This window comes from Falco punctatus (assembly GCF_963210335.1).
Source record: "Falco punctatus genome assembly, chromosome: 4".
Classification (NCBI taxonomy): domain Eukaryota; kingdom Metazoa; phylum Chordata; class Aves; order Falconiformes; family Falconidae; genus Falco; species Falco punctatus.
Window position 1 is genome coordinate 31,874,288 of NC_137583.1, and position 19,519 is coordinate 31,893,806.

Sequence of the window (19,519 nt, forward strand, 5' to 3'; positions counted from 1 at the left end):
TCACCTCCTTATATAGCAATTGATGAATATTCTTCAAATGCTAAAATGAAAATGGTCTTCAGGCTCAGCCATTAGTTAAGGGTACGCTTGGGACTAAATTTTGGATTTACAAAGGCCTTCCTCCTAGATTCTCACTTAAAGAGAAGCAGCCAGGCCCAACAGTTTAGAAAGCATGCTCCTAAATGTATGTGTAAGAGCACTGGTACCCTTCTTTTAAAGTGGAAAACAGTAATAATACAAAACAAACCAAAGATTGTATCAAGAGGGAATCTTTCTTGGAAACCTGACACACCAATTACAACAAATTGTGAAAAGTTTTTGGTCATTTTTACTCATTAGGATTGAAATATATGATCTCCTTCAGATTGTGAACACAAGGCATTTCAAAACATGGGTTAAATTCTGCCTCTGGATCACCCAAGGTAGTCCTCTATTAGTACAGTACATACTAAACACCTTTTTTCTCCCACTATCTGGAGCCTTTTACAGAAGTTCTCAAACTTGAACTCACATCTGCTGTGAGGATGGACTGCTAGCAAGTTTTTGGGAATAGCAGATTTGACCAGGACCACAACATAGCCCAGGGAGGATAAGGAAGCTCCTGTTTTGTCTCAGACACATATCCACAACCATACCCTGAGATAGGGTGGGGTAGGCGTGCAAGGAGGATAGGAATGGGAACTTTTAGGGAGAACAAACAAAAAAATAAGTTGGAGAACTACCGATCTAAAAGTGTAGCCTGTTGTGTATTTTCATTATTCTTACCTCTTCAGACCGTTGACAAACTCCAGCTTGTGACAGTGTGCCGGCAAGATCGGCCAAATGAGGCCGTAAGATTTCTTTTGGGCTACCGCGGATCACCGCGGCTAGAACCATTACACAGGATGGCTTGGGTGTCTTCTCAAAGGCTGCTGTGATTAATTTCAATGACACCTTAGGGCTGACAAACGTCCCAATCAATTCTGCTGCTTTCACACACTGAAAAAGAATGGGAATAACTTGAGGATCTTCCCGAAAACACAAAGACCATTCAACATATCATGGCCTTTTTGGTTTTATGATTCCAGCTGTTATTTTAAATGCTTCAGCAGTTGCCTTGTAAGCCTTTTCCACTCAGTAATGATTATATGCATGAAGAAATTTTCTTGACATGTGTTCAGTAAGAGCATAATAAGGCATGCGAGCACTGTTCTCAGCATCAGACAAGCTTCCATGAGAAAGTAAGGCACACAAATGAAGTGTACAACTTTCAGTGTAATAAAACTCTCTAGTTTATAATAAGCAGATGTTGCAGATTTAGTGGTTTAGCATTTTGCCCTCCAAATGCTGTTGAGGCATGCTCTTAATGCACCCACCACCCATCTATTAAAAGCAACAACAATAAAACCTAGAAAGAGAATTTTTTTTGCTGTTGTACTATATTTTGACATTAAGATTACAGATCTCACTTAGTATGGAAGCACTGCCATGGGGTAACTGCCCAGTGCTTTCAATCTCTTACTTCTTTAACTGAGAAGGCTTAAATTACTATGTATTGCCCATGATACTCCCTTCCTTTGATCCCATCTCTGCCTTGCAGACATATTGGTATGTTGCATTCCACATGAAATACCACCCCACCAGAGCTTACTGCCCGACTGATGCCCAGTATTTCCAGTCAGGTGCATGAATAAAGATATAGTCAACTACTGTGCCATTATCTGTGCAACAGGAACATTTCTTCCTAACCCATTTATTTAATGGTTGGCTCGTTTCCCCAAACATGAAAGCTTACTTCCCTCTGTGTATAATTTTCAGTCTAGTGATTTAGCCATGGATTTTTAATTGCATCTAATTAATACTTAAATCAACCTAGTTCTTTTAGTCTCAATAGAAGCATGTAGCCATGAATTCTATAGTTCAAATCTGCACTATATATAGCTGTTCCTTTTCACAAGGGTGAAGATTCAAAACAGTTACGACATTTTCTACGTAGATGTGAACCTTGTCTTCCTCCGTATTTGACAGAGAAAGAAAAAGACTCTTAGTGCTCTGAAAACTGGAAAAGGACAATACAATTAAACAATTCAAAGGTATGAATCGGTACATTTTTATGGTTCAATTTATCTACTCCTTTTAACAGGAGAACAAGAAAAGAAAAAAAAGCATAAGAGACCATCTGGTCTTTTACTCCTATGCATCTCACTTGATATTGTTAGGCTGGAGAAAAGACATGCACATTTTCCATGTTGGTGGCTGCTCTGAAATGGGTTTTACAGTGACAAACACTAAGTGGGGATAATCAAAGTACCCTGGGAAGCAGCATCAAAAGGAGATAAAAGGCATTCACAAAAAACCCAACAAGCTGAATCTTAAATTTTGGCACAAGAAGAATAAGATTAAATACAGAAACCATCTCCTAACTGGGAATAAATCTCTTGGAAGCACCTGTGAGAAGATTCGTGGTGGAATTCTAAGAAAGAGACAAGTATGGTCAAAAAAAAAAAAAACCAACCAAAAGGCAGGGGAAAACTATATGCTGTTGGAACACACACTTTTGAATTTACATTTATAGCAACAAGCACTAGATAGGAAATTTGACCTGGACAGCAGGGCTACATGGGTTTATTTTTCTAATTATTTAAGTTTTCTTATGTATTTTTATATAAGCACCAAGGAACTTGAGAAGCTGCACACCCACCAAGTAGCATGTATCTTATTTCAATCCTGGGGCATTTTTTCCCTTAAGGCCCATAGACCCCTTTTTGAAAAAAGATTACTTCTGACAGTATTCCAGGATTACTTCTCTCTACTATTGATCAGTGTGTGGCTGGCTTAGTTTACAAGCTCAGTCTCACTGCAGAGTAATGTGGTTGAAAGTCAGATGCTGGTTGTGAAAGGGGAGGTGGAAGGGGTGCAATAGCTAGAAGGGGTAACTTAGTAAGGAAAAAAATTAAGGGAGGGAGACAACACTTCGTACTAAGAAAGACTAAACACCACAAGAAATTGCAGGGGAAAAAAATAAGAAAAAGGATAATCTCAGAAATGGATTGATTTTGTGGTCTACGTAGTTCAACTGATAGCAGGATCTTAAAGAAAAGCCTGATTTAGGAAGTCAATTTTTCTGACATTGGCTGGACTGCTTGCATCCAGTAAGCAGAACACATTCTTCCAGTTTCTCAAAGCAATAAGATTTACAGCTTTAATTATGTGGATTTGTTTTTGTTATACATATGTTCTCTTCCTTGTGTAGAAATATGAACAGAAGATTTTGCCTTAGAACTGTAAAAATATTTGTATCACCCATCTATCCTGAGCTAAATTTATCTGATGTCTTCAACTACATCTGTTTTATTGATGTATTGTTGAAAGTGTTGAGAGTATCAACTGTTAGAAAAAAATGATACTAATTATTCCTCACAAAAAATCATGAATAAAAAGCCATTTTACAAGCATTAAGTCAAGTAATCAAACACGAATACAGGTGTCACACGGAATAAATATACCTCAGTATTTGGTTGGAATTATGGTTGGATTATGCAGCAGGGGGAGGTAAGTGAAATTAACTTGAAGGGGCATGACCTGCACATTTTTTTTAAATTGAATTTGTTGCCCCAAGGCATTTATACTTTAATTCACTGTTTATGATTTTTAGAGACATTATCAATGCTTCATGGGGTTGGTACATAAACTAAACAGTATTTAAATAACTTTATTATTGGTCTTCATACCAATAATACAAGAATACGTTTATTTTAACATAGTAATCAAGTATAATGTTCACATGTTTTTAACATTCCTAAAAACCTGAGCTGGAGCCTTCAGTCATGGGCAATTTGCAGTGCCCTAAGGTAAGGTCAACCCTCAGAAGATGGACCCAGGACTATGAAGGACAGGGTCTTTATTCAGCGCACAATAGATTTAACAGATTAAACTTACATTTTTAACCACATTGCTTTCTTCATCCAAGCATGCTTGGTACAAAGTTCTAAGCAGTAGCTCCATGTGTTGTGTTATGTGATCCTCTGCATGTAGCAATAACGTATACAGAAGCTCAGATGCTTTTATTCTTGTGCTTTCAACCCAGTCTGTTATATCATGACAGAGACCTGGAAGAATTTTGTAGAGGTTTCTTGACACAAGTTCCCGACAACCTAGTCCTGGTCGAGTCACTAGAAGAAACCACACACGCATGAAAAAACTATCAAAGGAAAAGCCAATGCACATTAGACGTTAGAAAAGTTTAAATGCTCCAAGGTAAGAGCGATAGGTGTCTGCTTCAGCATGGAACAAAACCATTCCAAACGCTGCTGAGGAATTTACCTATGCAAGTTGCATTTCTTTAATACATATTGCAGAATTTGAACTCCATGCAGCACACTGAAAATTTATTTATTTATCTGTATTTATTACTGAATAGTGATTTAGATGACATGTTTTAAAAGTTTACAGAAGAGAAAGAGAACTTAAATGAATATGGGACATTACCCACTTTGGAAAACCCAGCTTAGTCATTTCCTCTTAATTTTTACAGCAACACGAATCCCATTAAAAAACCAATACTGAAACACACAGATAGAAGAAAGACTTGCATGCAAGCATTGTGGCATCACTTAATGAAATATAGTTTGGAGAGGGAAAGAAAGGTAGAAGTCACAAATAATACAGGGGACATGAACTGCAGTAAAACAGACAATGTCAATCATGCCCTCTAAAGGAAAAGGTAAAAAAACATGTCTAGCAAATGTACAAGTCCCAGGACACTTGATTTTTAAAGTGCTATGTAATAGATCAGGCCAACCAAACTGATAGTGTTTTAAAAATCACAGCTATTACATATCTTTTCTAAGGCCTTTTCAGGAAAAGCAGCTCACTGATATGCCTCTTCCATCTGTCTGATTTTTATATTAAATAACACATTTCACAACGGTATGGGGATTTTTTTTTTCTTTAGATTGAATTTAATTGGTAAAGACTTCATGGAAAGTGGAGTTTGGTTATGTTTTGTTTTTAAACAAAATCCTGAAGTGTTACAAAAACATATTCCCTACTTCAATAAAGGATGAAGACTTCCAGAGAATTAATAAAGTAACTTTCCCAACAAATGCTTACTGTCCTTAGTAATCATCCAATTTACTTCTTAGTTCATTTACAAATAACTGATACTCAGAAGCAATTGATCAATATTGCAAGCAACTATCAAGCCTCCACTTCTGTACTTTACACATAAAACTATAACAGTGTTTTCCAAAGAACCGCAATAAACTTTTTAAGTGTCTCTTTCTACGGCCACATTTTTTTCCCTTACACTGTATCTACTTATATAAACAAAATCGGGTAAGTTGTTCTTTGAGAACCACTGTTTTATAATTGCCACTCACAATCTTCACACACTGTTTTAAGAAAGAGACATTATTCATTACGAGGTGTCAAAAACCATTGCATGTGCAAGTACATTTTTTTATTTCTGGTACAGTTCCGTAAATGCTCAGAAAGGAAATGGCTGAGCTGTCTCAGGATATTTTGCCGCATTGACCAATGTAACTACAAATGCTAAAAGGAAAATGGACTAAAGCGAATGGTCTGAAGAACACAAAAGGCTTACAAACATGGCTGTGAAATACCTACAGCAGGAAAAAAAAATTAAATTCAAGCATTGGGACAAGAATTGCTGCTTCTTATGTCAATGAAGGACCATACTTTGGATTATGAAAACTGATAGTGAATAGCAAAAGGTCAAATAAAGAAATCAACTTGAGACAGTAAATACAGACTGGCATCCTATTTGACCTGAGGCAGAATTTTGTTTAAAGAATTCGGACCATCCTTTATCAGCAGTTCCTTCATTTCAGATGTTCAAATGCAGGCACTTATCCCTGTAGCTACTCCTGTCAAGGACTTCCCTGCTATAAAATGTCTGCACCTGTATCCTAAGGCAATATTCTAACAGCAACTGCTGCTGCTCAGTGGAGAGCTATTCAGTTGGTTGGACAACACCAGGTATGAGGTCTAACTCTGTTCTTCCTCTGACCTGCAGTATCTGTCATCGTGAGATTAAAGCACAGTGGGGCTCGTATGTCAGGTCCATTAGCTTGACAGTTGGGACAAAGATAGCGTAGTAAAAGGTACTATAAACTCACAGTTGTAAAAAGATATTCCAGTACATTAAGTAAATCGCAAGAAAAGGCAATAAAGTGTTAAAATACATCATTATCATATTAAAAAAAAAAAACAACCAACATCGAATGTTTGTGAAGGGGAAACAAGGGGAAGGACACACCCATTCATATACAGTCTGTGGTAGGTCACCACAAATTATTACTTAAAACTAAGGTATACTAGTGTCTCTCATAAAGCTTTGTATCTGTGAGATTAAGCAGCCAGTCATCCTTTCCTCTCATTGTTCTTCTCCTCTACCACATAAAGCCTGACCAATAATGAGACACACAGTTTAGAAGTAAAGATAAACAGCAGGAAATGGTATCTTAAAGTCACTGTTAACTTGGGACTCAAGTCCAAAATTATCAGGTCATTTCTTTAAATATATATATATAAACCTGAAGAATAATTTATTATATATTATACACGTGTGTATGTGTGTGCATGCACATGATACGTTCAAGCCTTAATTCCATCATTCTAGCAAGCAAGATGCGTAAAACGTCAATTGAATCCAGGGCTGGAATGTTGCCTGAATTTGTGAAGTGTATTTATTGTGCTTAGTAGATTATTTCCAGAAGTACATATAATTATGAAGTAATTGATAATGTCCCTTTCAAAAAAAGAACCCAAAACCAAAAAAAACCAGCAAACAAAACCATGTACACAAAAAACCCAACACCTAGAGAAAACTGAAGAACAGTATTAGCAATACAAATGTTAACAACTGTTTCAAGGACTAGTATATGAAGCCTTTTATGACCTTCACTATCTCATGATCATTGCAAAATAACTGACCGGTGCTTAGACACTCAACTCCATCAGTTAAAAAATTCCCCAACTGCCAAAAAAAGAAATATGTTTCTGCCGTCACTAGTTGAAGTAAAACCATTCTTCACCATTTACAAACCCCTGAGGTAATATTATACATAAAATAAGGAGGAAAGAAAAAAAAAAAAAAGAAAAAGGAAAGGATAACAGATCAACTCGCCTGTCTTCAAAGCTAAACAGTTCTGTCAAACCAGTCACCATTATGAAGTGCTTCCCCTTCCATTCAAGCATTACTGAGTAAAACAACTTCAGGGGCGGGGGGGGGGGGGGAAGGGGGAAGAAGTGTAATTTCAAAGAAGAAAGGACTCCGGAACCCACTGTCATGGAAAGGATTTTGCTGCTGGGTATTCTGTGATGTGATTGTCACGTAGGCACAAGTCAAGCATGAACCTGTGCTTTCACACCAGAAGTTATTTTTTTGTTAAATATGAGTTTAGAAATCAATAAATGACCCGTTTAAAGCCTCTCTCTCACCAACACCCATACGCATATTTTTAAACATTAACTTTAAGAACCTGAGACAGGAAACAAGCTTCAAGCTACTGCAAACCTAACATTCTAAAGCTACCTATAAAGCATATGGTACTTAAAAGCAATCTACACTTGCTGCATATCTTGGGAGTTTTGTGTATAATAAAGGAAATTATTGTTTCTGTTCCCATGTTCTTCATGTACACTCGCAGATTTTAGTTAGCATCCTAGTGTCTCAAAGAAGCCTGAAATAATTTCACTGCAAATTTTTCTTCCATGGCAATTCTGCAGATCATTAATTTTGTCTAGTTCTTGTTATTCAAGGACACAGCTCACAAATTCTTTCATCCTGCCTTTCTTTCTGGTTGTCTTTATGCCCGTTCTCCACCTGGCTGCTGGCTAATGTAGAACTTCCTACTGCTTCTGCACCACTGCTTTAATTTTTTTTTGCAGCAGAGGCATTTTCATTTACTCTTTCTCCAAAATACATTTTCAGATTAATGGAAAAAATGAATATAGTTACTGAACAAATGTTTTTGAAATTTAATATAAGTAATTCAAATTGTTTATATACATACATTTTAAGTATTCTATTTTGATATACACATGCTACCCCTATACATTAACTAATATTACATCTTGTAATGAGTATTACATATCCTGCTCTGCTGTCATTACTGCACTGCAGCTCTTGGGGATTATTCAGGAACTAAAAAACACTTTCAGTACACCACCTACCTTCTTTGGGATAATGAGATGGTGAAACACTAAAATCCATCTTATCCTTTAGATCTTCTTCATTCTCTTTCTCCCACTGGAAGCCTATCTTTTCCCAGTAAGTCCAAGCCAGTTTCCTAGACATAAAATAGAAGAGTTTTACACCATCATGCCCCAAAAAGGAAAACATTTTAAAATCAGACTTCCAGAAAATATGACTTCTTAAATTCAGCTGGAAGGATGGGAAGCATTCCTGCCCTTTAACCTAGGTGTATTAACTTGAGAGTTTATGATGCTTTTGTACTCAGTGGACAGAAGTCACCTCTTCCAAAGGATAATTCTGTCTCTGTCTACTCCCCCATCTTCATCTCTTTCATACTTACTTGGTTGTAGCTGTCCTGGTTTCGGCTGGGATAGTTTTCTTCTAAGTAGCTGATAGTGCTGTGTTTTGGATTTAGAATGAGAATAATGTTGATAACATACTGACGTTTCAGTTGTTGCTAAGTAGTGCTTACCCTAAACCAAGGACTTCTCAGTTTCCCATGCTCTGCCAGTGAGAAGGTACACAAGGAGCCAGGAAGGAGCAGAGCCAGGACAGCTGACCTGAACTAGCCAAAGGGATATAGGACGTCATGCGCAGTATATAAAATGCAGGGAGTTGGATGAGGGCTGCCTATTGCTGCTTGGGGACTGACTGGGCATGGGTTAGCAGGTGGTGAGCAACTGTATCGTGTGTCACTTGGTTTTGTTTTTTTGTTTTTTTTCCCTTGGGTTTTATTCCTCTCTCTTTTGCACCCTTTTAGTTACATTTTTTTGTTGTTGTTATTATCATTACAATAATATTTTACTTTATTTCAATTATTAAATTGTTCTTCTCTCAACCCATGAGTTTTACCTTTTTCCAATTCTCCTCCCCATCCTACCAGGCACAGAGCACAGGGAGCAAGTGGCTGCCTCATACTGAGTTTGCTGGCTGGGGTTAAACCACAACAGTAGCATGAAAGGGCAATACAGCAAAAAAGTTACTTAAGAAAATGCTATTGTTTGGGGTTGAAGAAAAATCAAACAAACAAGAGTGGGGTGGGTTTTTTTTTCCTCCAAGGAATATATCTGTGAGCATACAAACACTTGTACATACAACTACTACTTGGGGGGGGGGGGGGCGGAAAAAGAGAAAAGGAAAAAAGGTGTTCTGCTTACCCATTTTCAGGAATTTCATCAGTAAAGCTACCAAGTAACAAAGGGATCAATTTGTGGAAATAGGAGTATCTATCTCGTAGATGCAACAACCATTCTCCAATGACAGTTGTTACAGCATGTCGAACCTACATGGATACAAAAGGACTATTTTAAACATGTCAAGAAAATACCAGAAAAATTAAAAGATAGTATTTGATTTTGGCATGTAAGACTTGGTAAAGTGCATCAGTAGTCTCAGAAGAAATAAGAAGAACTCAGAATTTCCTCACTTGCAGCAAGCACCTTAAGTAACAGACAAGGTATCATGCTCCCTCTTGTGTTCTCACTCTGGCTTAGTTGAGTACTTGCTGCACAAAACCACATCTCCAAGAGGAAGACAAGATACAGACCTAACTCAGAAAACTATAAATTCTCATGGTTAAATCTCTCTGAAAATGTAAAAAGTGTCGATTTCTCTGGATTTTAAAGCTTTCCAAGCACATCTCCAGAGGACAGTTGTCTTTGATCACTATAACAAAAACCTAGAGTTAAATAATGTGACTATACCCATTCAAAAAAATAAATATTTTAGTTATGATTAAGTTGCACATTTTAAAATTACTGCCTTAATAATACCCTGTTTGTTAAGCATCTGAAAAGGCCGTAGAATGAAGTCCCAGAGACATTTTACAGAAGAATTTAAGATAGAATTGAAGACATGCATTAAAACAAAAAGGTGCCTACAAACTTCAACAGCCTGCAGGATTAGACAGTGGCTGAATAGGTTACCAGCCTTGGTTTTCGATAGCTTACAGTTGACAAAGCCTATACATGGCATATTTACATATCTGAATTGAATGAATGAAAGCTGAAAATTAGAGGGTGGGGTGGTGAGAGAGGGAGGGAAATATGAAAAAAAACCACCCTAAAATATTTGAAATAAATTCAGGGAGGAAAAAAAGGAAAAAAAAAAAGGCATACCTTGGGAATCTCATCAAGTAACCTCTGGGCCAGATGAGACACAACATCATCCACAGACTTTCCATTTCCAAACTGTATCACTGCTCCAGTAGCCTGAATTACATCCACACGAACTCTGTAGTGCTGATGCGAAATTGTTTGCATTAACGGTTTTATGAGAGATTCTGATTGCATATGGAAGTGCTCTGTTAGGGCAGAGAGACAGAAACTTCAAATGTACCTTTCTCTACATGGGTGACACATCTTGAGCAACGTGATTTCTGTAACACTGTGAGCAGCAGTCCGATTAACGCCACTGTATTTAGGTAGCAGGCAGATTGAACCTTACGCCATATTAGAGCTGAGCACTAGCTCACATGCACTCCTGCCACTATTACCCACATGTTCTAAGTGCTCAGCATCCCTGGCATGGTTCAACAAATCATCCAAGGCCTGCAAAGTACACCTGTGAGGATGTGTGCAACTTCTCTCGTGGTTGTATCCCTGTACGCTCCTCCCGGTCCCCGCCGCGGCCCTGTCCCCCCAGCAGCCTGCAGGCCCACAGCAGCCCAAGGCTCCCCTGCCCTGCCTGGCCCCAGGCCCCACCTGGCACGGCCTGGGCGCAGGCCACGGCACACCTGCAGCTCTCACGCCTGACCTCGGCATAGTGGTCGAGGAGGGTGGCCTGGAGGATGCGGATCACATCGGTGAGGTAGGGGCCCACGGAGGCCCCGCAGCGCTGCAGCAGGACCCCCAGGAGCTGGACGAGGCCGAGGCGCAGCTCCTCGCTGGGCTCAGAGCCCTGCGGCGGGCAGAGGCGCTGGGCCAGGGCCGGCAGGAGGACGGGCAGCGCCTCGCCCGGCCGGTCGCCGTGGCTGAGCCCGTGGCGGAGGAGCTGGAGGGCGAGCTCCCGGCACCGCTCCGCCGCGTCCCCCACCACGCAGCGCGCCAGCGGCCGCACCAGCTGCGCCCCGAAAACCTCCTGCACCGCGGCCCCCGAGAGCGGCCGCCCCTGCAGCTCGGCCCGGATGGCCTCCAGCGCCCGCAGCCGCGCCGCCCGGCCGCAGTCGGGCTCCTGCAGGCAGCTCAGCGGCCGAGTCAGGGCCTGCGCCACCTCGGCCGCCTCAGCCGCAGCCGCCATGCTTCACTGTCGCCACGGAAATACGGCGGCGTTGCTAAAGACGCGTGAGGCTTTTACGACGGCGGGCGGAGCGCTTTGCGGCGCGGCCGAGCCGGTGCCGCGCTTTGCCGTCCGGCGCGCGGCGGGGGACAGCCCCGCTCCACCGCCCTGAGGGGACAGCCCGCGCCCCGCAGCGAAGCACCGAGGAGGCAGGGCGGTAGTTTCAGCAGGTACGGTAGCTACCGCCAGCAGAGGGACCCGTTATTCGTATCACCCGGCGACAAAACATGCAAACGTGAGAGAAAGCCCCGGGAGGCCGTAGGTAGTGGAAGGCCTGAGGGGAGAGGCCAGGCCAGCCGGGCGGTCCCCCCCAGGGCGGCACAGCTGCTGCGGACCGGGCTGGCACCGCCTGGAGGCTTCCACCGGTCACATGCTGCTTGCATCACTTCGGGTTTTACTCCACAGGGGTCAATACTGCAGTGGCAGTAAGTCACTGGTTTCTGTAACGGCATTATACAAATTTTAGCACTCATTTGTATTGGTTAATATGTATTTATAGTGTGTTCATGTTGTATTTATGTGCACTTTACGCAACACAACATTTTGCGTGCCATTCTGGTGACCTTGCAATCAGCACACATCAAGCCAAAAGGGCTGTCAGGGTCTTTTTCCTGACTAATTGTACTTAATTTAAAGTGCAATAAACTACAGAACTAATCCAAATTACCCTTTTAAAATACCCTTGTGTTTAGCAGCAAGGACTTTTATTCTCTTGTTACACTCTTCCTAGCTTGACTGTGAACCTTTGGGGTCCTTAATTCACCTTCTATTCTGTGGGAACCATGAGTGTGGATTCCCTGGGAACAGAGGAAATAGGAACGTGCGCTGCAGCATTCCTGATGGTGCGCTGGCACCTGGCCCGGCAAATGCGTTGGCCCGTAGCCGAGTCCCAGCTACAGCCACGCTCCTCAGGGGCCTTGCAGAGAGGTGCTGCTGGGTGCGATGGCTTTGCTCTAAGTACCCAAGTGATGAAGCTGGTGAGCCCGAGTTGCCCGAGTGGTCGGATGCAATGGGCCTGGTGGCTCATGGGCCACGTTCCTGCCTTGGCTCTGCAGCCCCTCCATCATGGCCAGGCTGGCTTCTGTGGCCGGGCCACCTCTCACAGCCGGCCCATCCTCTGTGCCCCGGCCACGTCTCACGGCCAGCCCATCCTTTGGCCCGGCCACCTCACGGGCAGCCTATCCTTTGTGACCCTGGCTGTTGGCCTTCACGGCCAGGCTGTCCTTCCCGGCAGGCCACCTCTCCTGCCCCCGCTGCCCTTTGTGGCGAGGCACACACCGCGTGGCCAGGCCGTTCTCAGCGTGGGGCAACCGTGCCGTGCCGTGCCATGCCGTGCGGCTCCGTGCCGCCTCTCCCTCGGAGGCGGCGGGGAGGCCGCGCCCGCCGGTGACTGACGGCGGCGGGACTTCCTGCGGGCGAGCGGCGGCGGGGCCGGAGCCTTCGTGCGGGAGCGGTGGGGAGCGGGGGGAGGCTCCCCGCGGCGCCCCGCGGTCCCGGCCGAGCGGCGAGGGGAGGAGGCGGCGGCGGCTGCAGTGCGGATACCGGCGGGGGAGCCCCTTCCTCCGCCTCCACCGCCGGGGAAGGAGAGAGGAGCCGCCGCCGCTCAGCCGGCTCCAGCCACACAGGTATTTACCGGCGCCCTGCGTCCCCCGGCGGCCCCGCGCTCCCTCCGGCGCTCCCCGGCAGCGCTGGCCGGGGGCAGGGAAGGGCCGATCCGCCAGCCCGGGCCCGGGGGATGCGCTGCCTCGGGCCCCGGGGGACGCCCGGCCGGGCCCGGGGACGCCTCCTCGGCTCTCCCCCGCCTCCCAGGGCCTGCCCCGCTGCCCTTCGCCCCGCTCAGCCTCTGCCGCCTCCGGGATTCCGGTGTCCCGGCAGGGGCGGCTGGGAGGCCGGTGTGAAAGCTGCCCTCGCTGTTGTTGGTTTGTAATGGGGCGGTCGTATGCTCGCCTGGGGAAATAAAGAGGGGTTGGGGGTTGTTTCCCTCCCCGGTTACCAAACTGCCCCCTCCTCTCCATCCCCGGGACCGGGAAGGGTGGTTTGCAGTGAAAGGGGGAGATGTTGGCATTTTCCTAAATCCTGCTTTTGTGGGAAACAGGGTTTCTAGTGGCGGCAGGGGGGTAGGGGAAGTCCCCGAGAGAATAGAAAAGCAAAGCTTTATGCCGTCATTTAATAGCTGTCTTTGAAACTCATGGCCTTGTGTGATTAATTGCACCGTTTTTTCCAAAGGTTGACCGCCATCTAGCAGTTAAAATACCCTTTTTATACTTACTTGTATGTTGGTCGTACAACAATGACACATTTCAGCATTTCCATGTACAACCCCAGAACATTAAAATGTTCAGAATTTATAGCTCTTGAATAGGCAACATGCAACGTTAAAACGTCTTTCCTCTTCAGATCTCTCTGACAAAGGATTTGGGAACTGTCTTTTGTCTTGCACCATTTTCTTACCTAGGTCTGTTTTCTGTTTACAAGCTTGAAGATGGCTGCTGCTTCTTCCTGCAATGTGGAAGAAGATGAGAGCCTGAAGGGGTGTGAACTCTATGTTCAGAAGCACAACATCCAACAGATTTTAAAAGAGTGCATTGTAAACCTTTGCATAGCAAAGCCAGACCGACCCATGAAGTTCCTCAGAGAACACTTTGAAAAATTAGAAAAGGTCAGTAATTTTCAGGTGACTTACAATTTTCCGTTTTTAAACTAAAAAGGACTATTTAAAAAGTTTCAAATATTTTGGTACATTTTTCCTTTTCAATTTTAAATTATCAGGCTACTGTTAAAAAACAGGCTGTTAGAAGAAAAAAACCCAACCATTTGTTTGCTGACATCTACTGTAATATTGTCTAGCTATTGTATAGAATTTTTTGTGCATAACACCAAGATCAAAATTTCTTTGTCAAACTGCACTTGTTAAAAATAACCCAAAGAGTTATGAGCATACATTGCGTTATGATGCATGGTATCCTTAAATTTTTTATTCTATGTGAAAAACGAAAGCAAAAGATGCTGTTCCCTGTTTATTCCAGTGTCAGGTGATATGGTTTTCCCTTCCCCTAAAAGTGAACAAAATGAGGGAACCAGCAAGTTCTCAAGATCATTGAACCGTTTGCTGTTTAATGTACTGCTGTCGCCTGTCTGCATTGCTTATTCCAGGATCCTCCAACTAGAAATGCACTTAGACTTCATATGCTGTGACTGCCTTCAAAAGCAGCATAGAGGGGGAAATATTTTAGAACGTTCCCAGACAAATTCTTACTAAAGCCTTTGGGTATCTTTTGGAGGAAGAGCATGTTATGTGAGCACAACTTTTCTCTGGGGTTGGGAGGGATTCCTCCAGAAAGTCCTCAGTCTACCAGAGACTTTATTTATGTACTTAGTTTTAGAAGAGGATTATTTGATTTTTTTTAAAGGAAACGTCTAAATTTTGTAGTCTTAAGATGTAAGTTTTATGTAGTTTTTTCCTTCTAGAGGCAGAATTCTGTAAGGAGATAGCGAGAACAATAATAACTAGTGAATAAATCGTAGACCTGATATATTACAGGTGATACAAGCATTTTAAACGTCTCGTCCACTTTTCAGATAAAGTTTTGTAAAAGTGAGTATATGCTAAATTTGTATAGCTTTAAAAAAATGCAAACATTGCATTCTGTTGGAAGCCCAAAAAAAAGCTCTGGAACATCAGAGAAGGGTAGGAAATAAAAGATTGGGTTTTGATTGTAATGCTTACTATTAAAAAAATAATTTTAGTTCTGCATATTCTAAACTTCTGAGAGCCAAGACCCATTTCAAGAGAATAAAATCTGTTGAATTTCCTTTATTGTGTTATGAACTGTTATCCATCTGGATGTATGTAATTCTGGACTTCTTGGCAAGAAGGAGGAACGATGGTTTTGCAAAAAATATTAAAATACGCTGTAGTATTTTGGAATGTTCTCCATAGCTAGTGGAATTACTTGAGTTGTACTGGAGGAGTTTGGCTTTCTTGATCTAAACACAGTACACAGAATTGAGACAGGAAGGCAGTTCCTACCATTGAGTAATGATATATTCTTCCATGTAATCTACTGTTACTCCCCAAAGAACAGCAGATACAAGAATTTTGTAGCAGGATATCGAACAGGATGCAAATGCAGAAGCTGATGGATATTGCTTGTCTCAAAACAAAAGATGGTTTAGGAAGGCATTGAATTCAGTGAATGTTATGCTTAGCATGGAAGGAAAAAAATCTTGCCACTGACTCTCTAGAGCAGCCTTGGAGCTAAGCCTGCTGAATCTAAAGGCTTTAGGATGCTTCTGGAGATTTCCAGCACTGTAATTCTTGTTCCTATAGCAATTTAACTTCCTTTCCCAACCACCTCTGAGGACTTTCTTGAGATGAGTTGCACTGTGCTGTAGGATAGTATTTTGACTTGGTTGGTTGCATAATAACAGTTGAATGAAGGCTTGTAATGATAGAGAAATCATTTCAATAAGTTTTATTGTGTTTTTAGAAGACACTTGTCATACATAGGTACTTTGAAGAATCCTAATGGAATTCTGAATGTAGCAATTGCCCATTAGAATTTTATATGTGAATGAGCAATACACTGATGTGTCACATTTGCTATTAGCTCCTTTAATTTTGGTGCTGGGTGGGGAGAGGAGTGAAAATCTTTGGGTTTAAACACGATTGTCTAAACAAAGTCATGCATTTTGCCACCAAAGTGTGGTATTTTGGGATTATTCTTCAAACTCAATAAAATAGACAACATGTTCCACTGAAGAGAGTGGTAAAATAACAGTTTTTCTGTCAAAAAATCATGTGGGCATTTTAGAGAGATGAAGTGTGGGATATTTTTTATGTGGTTAAAAAGAGCTTATGGAAAACACGTAGAGCTTGATCCATATCATTGTACTGGAGCTACCTCAGAAGTGAATACAAGAAAAAAATTGTTTCATTTTGCTAATTCTTAGCCACATTTCATAAAATCAACGCAGTAAAGCAAGATTTTTTTTATCATATGCAAGATCAGACCAGATCATAAATGCTTTTCACCTTACTTCTGATGACATCAGAGTTAGGCCCATTGCCTTCAGCCTACATCTGTACTGCTAAATGAAAAAAGGCCAGGGACTCACCCCTGACCATATGACACTAACTGCCCCCAAATATAATTCTTAGGTCTAACGCGTCTAGGAGCAGGTTTGTTTTGGCAGGAATCAGTATGAGCAGCTCAGAGCAGAGCCAGGGAATGAGCTAATAGTTGAGGGATGTGGACTGTCTTGGGTTAGTATTCAGGTCCATAGCTGGGCCATTTTTTATTTCAAAGTATAGACATGGCCTGAGAGGGCTGTAAAGTGAGAAAATGAATAAATACTTACAAATAAAGTGCTAGAGGTTGAGGTTTGATGTTTGATTCTGCAGTCATCGTTTTCAGCTGGAGAAGTGCCAAGGTTAGATAGAAACGCCTTATGCCTTTTGAAGTTTGAAGCTTATTTGTATCAAGTACAGTATTAAAAAACATAACTCTGAAAATAATTGTACAAGAACTTTAATAGATATTTTTTGTGTTCACTTAATTCTGGCAGGACCTGCTTGTCTTAAGATGCCAATAATTGCTGGGAATCAGCCTAAGTTTTTATGTTCTAAAGTTTGCAAGTCGGTTTTCATATGCTGTGACCTACAAACTTCAAGATGATATCCTCTGATCACGTTAACAGTTACTTTGTAAAAAGCTCTAACATTCCGTTGAGCACAGAAAAGAGTGGAAAACAGTTTAGATACCTGAGATTTTAAAAATTATGTAACATTTTCTTTTGAATAATTTGTTTTCTATTTCCCTGTAACTCTATAGGACCTCTTGTTGGTGGATGGGATGAGGAAAACCTTTCCCTTAGGGGTATTAATTGACTTTCTTAGGGTGGAGGAATAGATGTTAGCTAATAAAATGTGGCATTATTATAACAGCTATAGTTAGGTCCTGTTTACTTGAGAACTAAAAAAGGCATAGCCGAAGAAACAGGGAACCTGTCTTTTATCTCTGGTTCTTACCATATGTAAAAAAGTTAATTACTAAGGAATTACAGACAAAGCCTTGTATTTTCAGCTACACCAAGACTGCAAAACTTTTGTTAGCATCAGGCTGTTTAGTGCTGTGATTATATGATCAGAGGTGGAGTTGTCTTGCCAGGCTAAGCTAGACTGTTGTTCAGCAGAAAAAAATTATAATAAAGAGTAGAACTAATTAAGAAAATGGCACAGAAGAAGGGGAAGCAGCAGGAACCTGCAGAATATATTTAGGCATTACCAAGTACTTTGCTGAAGTCATTTTGCATGTAGTGTATTTCAGAGCAATGGCTTTGCTGGCTGAACCAGGTGTTTTTTGTTGATGCCTTTTGGACCTGACCTCTCTTCTGGTCCCTGCTATTGCCTTGTGCACATACAGGAAATACTGTCTTGCACGTAGTGAACTTACTCTCTTGAGTTGCTGTGGATTGGCAGTAGTTTTATGGATCCAGACTGATGCTGCATGTCTTAAGGTACCATACAGAAAGAGAGTTTTAGAAAAATCTGGATTCTGCCATCTGTAATTAAATAAAGCAGAATGAGATTATCTGCGTAGCTCCACCTACTGATATTAGACAGTGTTGCCTACAGACCTGCTCAGAAACGTCATGGCATGTTAGAGGTTTGCTGTAAACTAGCACTAAAAAGAAAGCATGTAGTAAACTACAAATTCATTACCGTTACTAAAATACAGTTTATTTATTTATAATAAAAAGGTTTAAAACCAAAGGTATTTGAGCATCAAAATTTGAACACCATGCTTTTCTTTTGCAGTGGTAGTCTCTTGCAGTATTTACATTTTCTCACAGCAAGAAATTTTTCAATCACTTCCACCAGAACCTGTGCAAAACAATGAAATTCATTCGTATAAATACAAGTGAGTATAACTCATTCCTTTAAGATAAGCTGGGGAGAGGTTATGGATTTGAAGGAAAATCCTACGGAGGAAAAACTATTAAAAAATGCATTAACTAAGCAGTTTGATAAAGACTAGTAAGACAAATACTTTTGTATCTTTCAAAGCTTGCAAAGCGATTTGGCAGTATCTGCTTGGTGGTCAGAAATGTTGCTAAAGCATGTGGGAACATACCTGAGCTACCCGAGACACTGATAGCAATGCAGTGGTGGGAGCACTGGGTGTCCTTGCTCTGTGACTGTGGTTCTGAGTAGGCTTGGGTGGCCTCTGCTCCTGCCATTCCTCTGATATCAGTACCAGAGAGAGCTGGATGAAAATCAGCTCAGGTCAGACCTCTGTGGTTGCTGTAGTTGGCCACAGGCAGTGTTATTAGAGGTGACAGTTTTCTTGGAACAGGTAAAGGAAAAACTGCGTGAATTTATAGGACACTTCAGCAAACTTCCCTTAAAACAGGAGGTTTAGGAAGGGTGGAGGATGAAGGGGATAAGAGCAGAAAGAGAAAAAAAGTTTTTTCCTAAAATAAATATGATTATAAATGAAGCCATGCTCTTACGAGCTTATGCAGAACATGTTAGAGGATTGCTGAGCTCCCTGTTTACTTTGTGTGTCTACAGGTGTGAGTAGCTTTCCCAGTCTCAAAGTCAAAAACTCATGAAAATGGAGTGCAGTGATGGAATGAGAAGGGAAGTCTGTCTGGATGTGCTCTTTGTTTCGCATCTCCAGCTATCATGTTTTACATTCATCAGGATACTTAATCCATGTTAATCTTTAAGCATCTAAGTGGCTTTAAGGAAACAGGTTCATACTTAGCTTTAAACACATGAATGAAATACCTTGCCAAATTTGTGTAAAGTTAAAAATGGTGCTGGGTCAGGCACTGTTTGACAGCAGGTTTCACTAAATCACAGCAGACTTTGGGAAAGAAAATTCTTGATACTAATGGGCCTATTCAGCTAGAAGCAGGTACATACACATATTTGTCCACAGCTGCCTGCAGCCTTTTATAGGCTCCCAAAGAGATGTAGAGGCCCTCAAGCCTTATTTTACCAATCAGTTTTTGAAGAAAGAGTTTGCCCGGGCT

General features: G+C 41.7%; 2 protein-coding genes across 5 annotated transcripts in view; one reads left to right on the plus strand and one right to left on the minus strand.

Moving 5' to 3' along the window:
• DNAAF5 (dynein axonemal assembly factor 5) overlaps positions 1-11,443 on the minus strand; it is a 31,208-nt gene extending 19,765 nt beyond the window's left edge. The window contains exons 1-6 of one of the 2 annotated variants that reach the window (XM_080382401.1): positions 10,903-11,443; positions 10,318-10,502; positions 9,358-9,482; positions 8,179-8,294; positions 3,919-4,088; positions 766-978 (exon numbers count right to left, since the gene is read on the minus strand). In XM_080382401.1, the coding sequence (XP_080238527.1) occupies positions 766-978; positions 3,919-4,088; positions 8,179-8,294; positions 9,358-9,482; positions 10,318-10,502; positions 10,903-11,437 (1,344 nt within the window). In that variant the 5' untranslated portion in view covers positions 11,438-11,443. Of the gene's footprint in view, positions 1-765; positions 979-3,918; positions 4,152-8,178; positions 8,295-9,357; positions 9,483-10,317; positions 10,503-10,902 lie in introns of both variants that reach the window. The other variant, XM_080382400.1, reaches the window with a different exon arrangement.
• Positions 11,444-11,522: 79 nt separating this feature from the next.
• Positions 11,523-19,519, plus strand: part of PRKAR1B (protein kinase cAMP-dependent type I regulatory subunit beta) — a 100,765-nt gene continuing 92,768 nt past the window's right edge. The window contains exons 1-2 of one of the 3 annotated variants that reach the window (XM_080382450.1): positions 11,523-11,646; positions 13,952-14,135. In XM_080382450.1, coding sequence (XP_080238576.1) covers positions 13,959-14,135 — 177 coding nt within the window. In that variant the 5' untranslated portion in view covers positions 11,523-11,646; positions 13,952-13,958. Of the gene's footprint in view, positions 11,647-12,729; positions 13,102-13,931; positions 14,136-19,519 lie in introns of those variants that run through there. The other 2 variants (XM_080382451.1, XM_080382452.1) reach the window with 2 other exon arrangements.